General features: G+C 34.6%; 2 protein-coding genes across 2 annotated transcripts; one reads left to right on the forward strand and one right to left on the reverse strand.

Moving 5' to 3' along the window:
* Window positions 1–6,331: 6,331 nt before the first annotated feature.
* On the reverse strand, window positions 6,332–7,903 carry LOC148618664 (complement C1q-like protein 2). The gene is made up of 2 exons (XM_088577794.1): window positions 7,570–7,903; window positions 6,332–6,809 (listed from the first exon to the last, which is right to left on the reverse strand). The coding sequence occupies exons 1-2, from the start codon at window positions 7,838–7,840 to the stop codon at window positions 6,370–6,372; spliced, it is 711 nt and encodes a 236-aa protein (XP_088433920.1). The 5' UTR covers window positions 7,841–7,903; the 3' UTR covers window positions 6,332–6,369.
* Window positions 7,904–9,078: 1,175 nt separating this feature from the next.
* LOC148618665 (uncharacterized) lies at window positions 9,079–11,995 on the forward strand. Its single transcript, XM_088577801.1, has 2 exons — window positions 9,079–9,454; window positions 11,508–11,995. Exons 1-2 carry the CDS (start codon window positions 9,154–9,156, stop codon window positions 11,951–11,953), a joined length of 747 nt encoding a protein of 248 aa, XP_088433927.1. The 5' UTR covers window positions 9,079–9,153; the 3' UTR covers window positions 11,954–11,995.
* The last annotated feature ends 350 nt before the right edge of the window (window positions 11,996–12,345 follow it).

Below are 12,345 nucleotides of genomic sequence, written 5' to 3' on the forward strand. Positions count from 1 at the left end.
CAACAAACCCGAGTGTTCTTGTTAAATTATATTTCGCTGTCATCCTTCCATCTACATTGTATGGTTGTGAACTTTGGTCCAACCTCAAAGCGCAAGACTTGCATACTCTTAACCTCATAGTCAACAACATTCTGAAACTCAAAATTAATTCTCGTTCGGATATGTGCGAAAGTATTCTAGGCTTCCATCCTATCACAAGTGAGATCGATAAACGCAAATTATTCTTTCGTAAAAAGTTGTGCACTTTGGACAACAAACATTTATCTAAAGCAATCATTGATGGACCCCAGTCGTAAACATCTTGGTTATGTCCCTGATGTAGTAACCTTACTTCATAAATATAGTTTACATGAATATTTACTTGGATTTATTCAAGATGGACACTTCCCCTCAAAACAAGAATGGAAAAGAATCATTAAACAGAACGTGTCTAACGCACAAGCCCGCGAATGGTCTACTCGCATAAATAACGATAGTGACTTTGTTAAATTTCGCGAAATACATCATACTGTCACATTTGCAAAATATTGGAGAAACTCAAAAACAGTAAATGAAATAAAAAGGTCATACTTTATAACAAAACTAATAACGGGCGTTCCCGGTGGTTCACGAATGATATGTTTAATGTGTAATAGACAATACATAGACTTTTTTGCCATATTTCTTGTACGTTCTGCAACCAACGTCTTGAGACAAATCTGGTGGGACTTGATAATCGAAAACTTAAACCTAGAACGTTTACAGAACTTGACTCGTACTCCCAGGATGACCTTTTTATTATTCTACTTGGGAAAATACCGAACACTATACAAAGCAGCGATGATGACACAATCAACTTCACTAAATTGTGCCACGGTCATGTTGTACAATGCGCCGCAGAATACAACCGCCAATTTAGACTTGTTCATTATAACGTTAACGTGGATTGTACTAATACAGATATCCCCGATTGAAATGCATGTTTCATGAAATAATTGTAAATATTTTATATCTTTTTCCTTTTTTTACATGTAATAATGTTTTGTTACTTGCTATATATATAAACTGTTCATATAACTCATGTATTTGAGGAAATAAAGGTATGAATGAATGAATGACTAACTACAAACCTTCTCGTGTATTTATACGATTTATACAATTTGTTTCGGTCGTATAATGGTTTCACCCTGTCGTCGTCGTCGTTGGCGTCCATTGACTTTAATTTATTTATGATAACTTGGGTAAAACGTATCCAATCTGCAATTCAATTTTTTCCACATTGTTCATAGAGACATGGCGCAGGGCCCGATAGCTTTTTTTTTAGTGTTTTTATTGCTGGTCCAATTTCGAATTTTTATTGATCACTGTCTGCGTTTTTCAATCAGATTTTAGATATCTTTTCCAAATTTGGAGTTATAAGGAGTCAAAGGGGCCACAACCCAGAAGTCGAATTTTTTACTTTTGGTCTGATTTCGAAATAATTATTTATTGGATTCTTTATGAAAGTTCTTAACTGCGCTTTTCAATCCGATTTCAGAAATTTCTTACGGTTTTCGAGTTAAAATGGGTCAAAAGGACCACACCCTAAAAAAATCTACTTTTTATTTTTGGCGGAATACGAAAATTGCCTTTTTACTTGAATTTTAAGTTTTGTACTATATTGTGTCCGAACCAGATGTTGTGTACATTATGAACTGTAAGTCCATATGTGTAGGTGTGTCAAAACTATATTGTGTCCACACTTACCCAAAGTGAAGAGAGTTCTACATGCTGTGTATCTATGGTAGAGTGAACTAAAGCTCTTTTAATGTACCCAGATGCCACGAGGGTATTCACCAGCCCAGTAGTCATACTTTTCTGACCACGAATCATTTCAAATATTTTTTTATCGAAATTAGCGATATTAAAAATTTTAAAATTCATAAAACACCATGGCTTTATTCCTTGTATCGCACGTGGATTTTACTTTGTATTTCGATACTTATTGTATACATTTTGTGGGGGTATTGACCTTCCTTTATATCTATGTTACTGATGAAAGCTATAGAATTTGATTACTACTTTTTAAGCTCATACATGTATGTAACCAAAACTAATGGTTTTATTCCAGGCGTCTACAGACGACATTAAAAGATTAAACTATTTTTCCAATGAATTGCATATAGTTAACCTTTTCTCTGCCTCTGTAAGTTTCTTAGATTGAGCCAAACTTAAGTCTAGATTTTTTTCTTGGACAAGATATATCTGTCAAAATGGTGAAGTACTGCACTAGGAAATTGATTTCATATGGAAGATTAGAGTCGAGGAAGTGACGTGTATTACATGATGATTGCAAGGAATAGTCGAATGTTATTTAACATGTAGAATTATTATTTCTTACTTTTTTATTTTCAGATTTCACTATGCCTTCAGAAAATTGAACATCAAATCCAAACAATGCTTGATGATTTCGAAGTTGAAATGGATACGAGAATAAACGAACTCAACGAAGAAGTTGCCGCATTGCTTTCTGACTACAAATCTTTACGGACAATTCACCGAAACCTAGAGACAGTAGTAGCAGAGCAACAAGAGCTTACAGTTCTTGACATCAACCCTTCATTTTATAACTATACTGGTGTGACAAAAAAGAGTAAGCAGATATAGATATGTCTAGTTAGGACACTTTGCTGGTAAGAATAAAAGAAAGAAAAAGTCTATCAGTTAGTTGTGTTTTTTTTTTACTTCTAACTTTTTGAGTTAACTTTTTATGCCCCAGTTTAAAGGCGTAAGCCGGGGCATTGTGATTTACCTTTTTTTTCGTTCGTGCGTGTATCCAATTTTTGGTCAACTCAATCTTAATGGGAATTGGTTTTAATTTTGCAACACATCTTCTAAATAACCTAGGCTCTGTCGCACAAAATATTCTCATAATAGATTTTTAATAGAAGTAAACAGCAGAAAAATATTTCCTTCGTCCACAAATTGTATATTACAATATAATTGAGTGTCAAGTTACATGAGACGACTCATTATCTGATTTACATTAAAAAGTCCATTAAATAGTTTTTATTATTATTTTTTTTTTCAATATGTCATTTCTATATATATCATCAGCCTCATATCTTGACCTACACTTAGAAATCGATGGTAAAGGAAAACTATTGACCAAACTTTACGACAAACGTGATGACTTTTCACTCAGAATTGTTAATTTTCCTTTCATCCCTTCGGCTCCTGCGTATGGAGTGTTCATATCACAACTCATACGTTATGCCAGAGCTTGCCGAAACTACGCAGACCTTTTGTATCGCGATAGAACTCTAACAAATAGGCTTTTGGAACGGGGTTATGTTGCTACAAGATTGAAGTCATTACTACAGAAGTTTTATGGTCGTCACCATGAACTCGTGGATCGTTATGGTGTATCCATCAGCACCATGAAAACTGATGTATTCAACGGGTCGTAGTTTTCCTTTTCTCGTTTGTCTACCCCGGACTTGACTTTTTATGAGCAACTCGGCGGGTGTTTCTAGAAAAGCAGAGGACGCTTACCCTACCGGTGCACCTGGTCCATGCTCCCAGTTTTTAGTGGAGTCCGAGTTGCTCATTTACTTTTGTTACTTTGTATGTATGATTTTAGTTACTTTATGTTCTTTGTTGTGTATGTCTGTTTTCCATGTCTGGTCTTTGTCCCTGGATTACATTCTTTTGATTACCGCTATAACCTTGGTTCCCTTGATTACTCTTTCTATGGATGTTCGATTAATGTCTTATTTAAAAATTCTATTAACATAATGTTAAATAATATCATTAAGAACTCATGTGTTTGTTCCAAGCACGTTAGTACTATTCAGAAACTGCAGTGAAGGAAAGACACCAAAGACAGCCGAATTCGACCAACCTCGCATTTTATGCCTATATGTCAAGTTCTGAGACTAGTCCAGGCCCACACCACACCTTAATATTCGATCATTTGATCACTAACCTCGGGAATAACAACAACAGATTCACCGGCGTCTTCAGCGCAAACCAAGCTAAATTGTACGTGTTTTCATACACAATTACGCCCGATGCAGGTGCCATAATGCCGGTTGAAATTGTAAAAAATTCAGTCATCATGGGGTCATTATATGTACGCGCCTACTCGTCGTACCAGAGCGCCGCCTCATCAACAGTTATTATTCAGATGAATGTTGGAGATGTTTATATCCAGGTATATCCATACATACAACATCTTTGCTCCTATTTAGTGTACTGACAGAATATTCAATATATCTGTAGGCTATTATTATGGTTAGCACTGTTCCTTCCTTTTTGTGTTGATTACGTGTTTTTGTGTTGTGTTTAGATTCTTCTACAATTGTTGTCTTTTGCTTTTTTTTATATTTTCAGACTGTTTTCACATCTCTCTTCTCGTTTGCAACTTTGTGTTCTATCTCTTCTCGATATAAGATTAGGGTCGACACCGTATTTTTCCACTATGATGGTTATCTGTTCTAACAACCATACACTTTCTGACTGAACTATATTTAAACTATATAACACCATCTAAGGGGAAAATGAGTATGGCATAGTTTTGAGTGAGTTTGTATTAATGAATTTTGATTTGGTCAAGAATATCCAAATTAAATTGTGAAAGATAATTCCTCATGTTTTCCTCGAATTTTTTTTTACATTTATAGGGTTAGCTTCATAAGACAACCAAAACCCTTAATACTCATAATGAGTTTTCCATGCAAGACTTGACACACCCTGATTTGCAAACAATAAATGGTTGAAGGATTTCGTTACAATGTTATTTAGAGTGTAGTCATATGAATGCGAATAAATATCGACAAAAAATATAGAAGCATAAAGCAACGGAAGGACCATTGACATCAAAATTCAAGTTCAAGGCCAAAATGTGAAAACAAGAAACAGACATACTGTAGACACCAGAATGAAATACAGGAAAAAGGCCAGGCCAGGCTAATCTACATAGTACACACACACTGTAGACACCAGAATGGAATACAAGAGGCAGAGCTAATCTACATTGTATATCCACACTGTAGACACCAGAATGCAATACAGGAAACAGGGCTAATCTACATAGTACACAAAACAACAGAATGAAATGTAGGAAACAGACTAATCTACATAGTACACACACACTGTAGACATCAGAATGAAGTAGGAAGCAGGCCGGGCTACTCTACATTGTATATACACACTAAACACCAGAATGAAATGCAGGAAACAGGGCCAATCTACACAGTACATACACACTGTAGATACCAGAATGAAATGTAGGAAGCAGGGCTAATCTACATTACATATACACACTGTAGACACCAGAAAAAAATACAGGAAACGGGGCTAATTAATCTACATTGTACATACACACTGTAGACACCAGAATGAAATACAGGAAACAGGCTAATTTACATTGTATATACACACCGTAGGCACCAGAATGAAATACAATTACACATGAATGACATGAAATTACAATTTATGTTGATGCACACACACGTCTAACGTTTTCTTCCCTTATGACCAAATTTACGTTGACTGTATTTGGTATTGCCCCGTGAAGCGTCTTGATGTCCTTTCATTATATTTCACACACACACACACACACTTTTAAAACTGTGTGTGTAATTTGAATACTTCTATTTTCCAAGACGTTAAACTACAGTATAGTCTGTAAAAGAACGGAATGCAGAACAGAAAACTACTAGTACATGTATATGTAGGTCGGTTTCCTACCTGGTAGTACTTCAGTGCTTTGAATAAAGGAAAATATAAATTGCATTGAAAGCCGTGTGGTAATTATTGACTGATTTGATTCAGTATCTCCAGCATAAGAATGGATTTATTTTTCATACAATACCATTTTTTCTTCTGTATCAGACAACAAAGAGAAATAAACATCTGAAGCACTCCTTAAACACGACTTATACAATGTTGGAGGTCGGCTGACAAGTGACATTTTCCCTGATCACTCTTTCCTACTTTTTTAACAATAAAGTATAAGGTTTATCTGTATCTTTATTTGGCTTTTGATTCTTATTTGTAACGTCTGTCTCTGTTTTCTTTGATTTGTTCGCGACATGAGCTTTGGATAAAGCTGTAATTTATTTCTTACAATGATTTCAAATAAAAACCATCAATCAAATTGAAAAGAATTAAAATGAATGTTCATTCCTGCATGATAATAGAGACAGAAAGAACGGATATGGTAAAAGCAACAAATGCACTAGCGTATAGCCTAAATATACAAAATTGTAAAAACTTTTAGCCATAGATCACCAAAAGGTCTTTAACAAGTGTGCGCGTTTAAAAGTTTCGTTTTTGTTATAAGTTATGGAATATAAAAACGCTAACGTTTAATCGAATCATTAATTTTATTTTTAAATTTCATTTTTACTGTATCATCCAGCCAGCAAATGAAGTTCTTGCATCATGGCCGCTATGAATACTACCAGAGGGTGCATTAGTTGTGCTGGTTCTAACGAAACAAGAGTCACCAGAGTTCATATAAAAAACGACAGTTGACGCTGCGTTGTGGTAGTAACCTCCGTGTATACGTGTTACACCTGCACTCATAATTTGATTATTTTTCATTATTTCAACTGGAATGTTTGAACCTGTGTCCGGTTGCACAGAGTATTGGAACGCATATACACCGGATGTTGGCGCTGTGAATATACCTGTGTGGTGATTGTACACATGCTGACTGTCGGTTACTTCATGGTTAAAAATTATAGTATGGTGAAGACCCGGATTACTTTCTTTATGTGTCAGATACGCATAAAAAGACGGCGTTGGTGATATTACTGTAAGCCTTCTCAGTCTTCCATTGCCTAAAAAATTGCTTATTGAGAAGGGTGTTTTATTGTTTGCCATGCTTTTTTCATTTATGTACTAAACAAACTACATCGAAACGTTGTTACGTTGTAAGCAACCATAAAAATGTAAATAAAACAACAAACAATAACCCCCTAAAACAGCGTTACTTAGATGATGAAAACCAAAATAGAAGTATAACGAACATGGCAATTAATGCCAACAAATAAATTAACAAAAAAACGCCCTCATTGGGGGCTTCAATAAAGTGCTCTGCATCGTCAGGTGGATGTTTTGTTGAAACACCTACTGGAATTATTATGTCTTTTTGTGCAAATAACTTTTCAGAGGAATATCTAGGCGCAAGAAGAAAACCAAGGTATGCTATCCCGTTCCACTGTTACGAGTCCTTAAACTGAGATTCTACACTGCTGAGGTTCCAGCAAATGTAATGGCTTGTCCAGTAACGTCTGTCTGATATTTGTTTCTTTAAAAGTCGGCTTTACTTTATCGAAGAAAAATAACAATCGACAAAAAGGGAGCGTAACAAGCACCTATCACAACTGTTCTGGTTATTTGTCACTTCTTTGTAGCATTTTGATAACATCTTTGCTTTATTTCAAAATTTTTGAGGGCTTTTATCGAAAACTGTTAAGTAAAAGCGAAAACACTTTATCATAAATAAAACTGAGAGAGGGGTCTACAAACAGATCTACCACATCACAAGCTTAAATGACCACTGATTGGCATATTTCACGCTATGCAGAAAAGACTTACCTTTCTGTGTTGCGACGTTTTTACTGGAAGTTTTAGTTTTAATGGCCATAGAAAAGTTCGACACTTTTGATTCATGATTTCTCACGCTGTCCAGTAGACCTAGTACCTTTGATTTTTCTTTTGCATTTACGAGTTTTAGTACCGCTACTTTATGTTCCAAGCTTTCTATTCTCTCTAACTTCCTTTTTAGGGAGGCACGTGCATTTTCGTAGCTATCGTCTGCGTGGAGGCGCTGTAATGTAAATAGGAAAGCAAGAATTACATAAAGCATTACTTTTACTTCACTTATTTATTCGACAATGATCTAACAAATTCAGTGCATTAGTGGTGGGATTTCGACATATGGATTTTTATCTTAAAGGTGACATACGCGTCATTTCTGTTTATATATCTGTACTGTTTTATGTACCAAGTTCAGTCAGTTATTGTTCGTCGTGATAAAGTTTTGAGACAAAATAAAATAATGAAATAAATATTGATACTTTTATATTGACTCTGGAATTCGAAGACCCCGCCACCACCCCATAGTAAAACAAAATAAATTAATCTTAATTTCATAGGACAATTTTTAGAGCAACTATTAACATGTAAGTTATCCTAAACTATGTTACATTAATTATTAGTATTGTTATGTTAAAAAGTGATACTATTGCTATGGTTTTACAGTCCTAAAATTCAACGGATTGAGTGGAACCATCTCATTAGATAACCAAAGTGCAACACAATTACCTACTGTTTTGTTATTCCTTAAAGGTAATTTAGAAACACAGAACCCATCTTGAAGTTTGTGATGTTCTGTTGATCACAATAGGAGTGACTTTTCATCATCGATACAAGGTCTTACTGGATATACGTATATAATTTAAACCTGCAATAACTAAACAAGAAATAAACCATTCACTTGTTACACCAGAAATTTCCTGACGTTCCAAGTAGCGAATTAAGAGATTTTAATAAAGGGAGAAGGGACCAAGCCGTGGACTAAGTTTTTTCTTGAGAAAAAAGATGTGTCATATGTTAGTAATACAATGGTATGATGCCCTGTGTCATATGTTAGTAATACAATGGTATGATGCATTGTCATGTGTTAGTAATACAATGGTATGATGCCCCGTGTCATGTGTTAGTAATACAATGGTATGATGCCCTGTGTCATGTGTTAGTAATACAATGGTATGGTGCATCGTGTCAAGTGTTGGTAATACAATGGTATGGTGCATCGTGTCAAGTGTTGGTAATACAATGGTATGGAATCAATTTGCCTGATTATTTATTGAACATCTTACTGGGTGTTTGTAAGGCTTAGATATATGAAATACATCATTCAAAATTTCTTAAGATTTCATAAAAGGGTCCTGGCTATCGCCTTCCTAATAGTCCGAGTGCATTGTGAACACATGTAAACCGAATAATATTTTTCCAGCCATTTTAGTTACAGTTAAGGCAGGTTTTACTGTTCTGTAAATCTACCAAATAGGTTATAGAAGCTTTCACTTCGACATTGATTTCATATAGGAGATAAGAGACACAGAAGTGACGCAATAGGCAAGACAATCCTAAGTCTTGCGGTTCGTCAGAATTGACATGCAGATATATCATTTCTTGCTTTTTTATTTTCAGGTGTCGCTATGCTTTCAGAAAAATGAGCACCCAGTCCAAACATTGCGTGATGATTTGGAAGTTGAAGTTGATACGAGAATAAACAAACTTGAAGAAGATGTTGCCGCGCTGATTTCCGACTACAAAATTATACGAGGAATTTCTCATAATCTTCAGGATGTAGTAACTCAGCAACAAGAGAAACTTGATTCATCAGTAGCAGGTATTGAAGCCAACCCTGTATTTGACGTTCATTCTTATAACCATTCGGATCTGACTGACATAAGTAAGCAATATTCCTAAGTTTTGAATTTGATACTAGTTTTTACACATTAAAGCATAATAGATTTATGCTGATAAGCAATTATTTACCACATTTATATGACGGAGTTTATCGACTGATTACATACGCTTACTTCAACCATTTTTCTTTCCCAATCTTTCTTCTAACCTTGTTACATACACGCCATACAGAGGCCAAACTTAACAAGACATTTTCGAAATCTTCGAAGTATCATGTCATTATCAACATCATCGTTGTCTTTCTCGTCTTTAGATTTAGGTCATTATTTGGTGAACGTCACGATGTATGTATATATGACTTTATTTGTAGTGACGTAAATAGAGAAACGTTGTTCCTCTCGAGAAGAAAACTGTCCTTCTTATTTTGTTTGTCTGTTTTGCCGTTTCAAATTGTGAAATGAGTGAATGGCAATACTGATAAAATCTAGATAGTAGTCAAAAGGACAGTCTGTTTAACAAATTGCAATATCATGGTAAAAACCTGGAAGTTGGAAGCCACCGCAATGGTGTATTATAATTAAGTGTACATTTGAGTTTGTTTGATCCTGCATTGTATCCATAGGTAAAAAGAAACTCATTACCAAAAAAAAGCCAGTCAGTTGTGGGTACCTTTAAACAAATGAAATGCGTCCAAAGATCACAAATATTTATTAACTCATTTTGCCTGCATAGTAAATTACTGATACTATCTCTTATACAATTAATGGAATTAACTGAAACAGTTAAATAGTATATGAAAAAACCGACATCTACGTCAATTTTCATTTAGTCATGCAATTATATAACTAAAATATTTCATCTCTATTTGAATTTTGTGTACCAGGGCTCTTAAACATTTAAACAGCTCTACAACTACTGACTTATATGAACATATGCTCCTGGATTATTTCCATACGTGCTCATCCATTGGCTGAAATGTAGAAGGGTGTATTGAAATTTTCTAAGTATTTTGATTATCATCATGATAATCGTTGTCGTCGTCATGGTCCTCTAATTTTGTAATTTAGTTTATTATCTATTGTTTTCTCTGCATTTGTAAATTTGTATTATATCTGAAAAGACTTTTATATCAGTTTATCACTACAATCCCCATAATGAAATGAAACATCCCTCTTTTACTGATCTGCTCATGTGCTTCATTTTGCCGTTTTGTGATTGCTAAATTCTTCTAAAGCATATGATCTTCCTCTTACAGAGTGTTATTCTTATTTTGATCAGACCTTGCAATATATCCATAGTTGTATCTATATATAGGTAATGCGACTTATCACACTAGGTATCCATAGTTGTATCTATATATAGGTAATGCGACTTATCACACTAGGTATCCATAGTTCTATCTATATATAGGTAATGCGACTTATCACACTAGGTATCCATAGTTATATCTATATATAGGTAATGTGACTTATCACACTAGGTATATAGGCTATTTATGTTTATACTAAGTGTCTGTATTCTGAAATAATGTTTCCTTCTGTAGACTATTAAATAAAGTGAAGGTTAATTCATAAGTCGCATTACATGTAGATATAGAATGATCTGATTTAATTAAAACGATTGACATTTTAATGCCCTCTATACGTGTTAGACGTCAGCCACAGGCTGTAAGTTTTACAGGAGTCCAATAATTATTCGTACGTGCGTTCTGCAATTATCAGTCATCCTTAACTAAAACTACTAATGGAAATAATTTCAGATTTCATGCAGGTTATGTAAAGAACATGATAAGTTGTACCGTGTGTGAGACATTCAGTTTGGTTGCACATCCACTTGCTTATAATTTTTGTGGGGGACATCTGTGATCTATGGACACTTTAATTTCAAAATTTAGGTCACTACTACACTAATTCGTTAGAAAAAAATAACTGAAATATTGTTAGATTTTATGTCGGTTGTTTTGTTTTGTTTTTTAAAAAGTCATACATGATATTTTTGTAAAAAAAATCAATACCGGGGCTTCTCAATATTCGTACTGCTATGATTCGTTATGTCTTTCTGTTCAGATTTCATAACCTCATTCTCATATTTAACAGATGCTACAATTAAGGAGAGATACCGAAGACAACTGAGATCGACCAATCCCGCATTTTACGCCTATATGTCTGGTTCCGAGAATAAGCCAGGTCCACACCACACACTAATATTCGATCACTTGATCACTAACCTCGGGAATAACTACAATAGATTCACCGGCGTCTTCAGTGCGAACCAAGCTGGATTGTACGTGTTTTCATATACAATTACGCCCGATGTAGGTGCCATAATGCCGGTTGAAATTGTAAAAAATTCAGACATCGTAGGATCATTGTTTGTACACGCCTACTCATCGTACCAGAGCGCCGCCTCATCAACAGTTATTATTCAGATGAATGTTGGAGATGTTTGTTACATTCGAACAAGTACTACTACATCACCAGCAGGAAACGTCTATAGCAGCGATAAATCAAGGACTTCATTTTCCGGATGGCGTCTGGTATAGTTGAAACGATACAGAATGCTTTGGAAAAAGTTTTCAATCATATTTTTGTTGTTCTTTTGTTATTATCATTTATATTTTAACTAACATTATTGGTTTTTCCGTGTAATGGATAAAAAAACTGAAAAGGTATCCATACAAGCAAAGTTTTGTGCATTATCTCTTTCGTAAACTGGCAGAAACTTCAATAATTCTTTCTATTGAGATTTTGATTTTACTTTTTGATGCCTTAGAGTTGATAATGACATCTTTGTGTTCCTGATTGTGATCTTTATGATTTTCTCTTTGTTTGGCGCTTTGTTTTTCCTGTTTTTTTTTAGATTAGCTTTACTGGCACCATATTTTCAAGTTATTGTAGTCACCTGTCGTTTAAGTTCCGATAAATATTTTCACAC

This window comes from Perna viridis, chromosome 4, assembly GCF_037379345.1.
Source record: "Perna viridis isolate PV_CMFRI_1.1 ecotype Kerala chromosome 4, ASM3737934v1, whole genome shotgun sequence".
NCBI classification, from domain to species: Eukaryota; Metazoa; Mollusca; class Bivalvia; order Mytilida; family Mytilidae; genus Perna; species Perna viridis.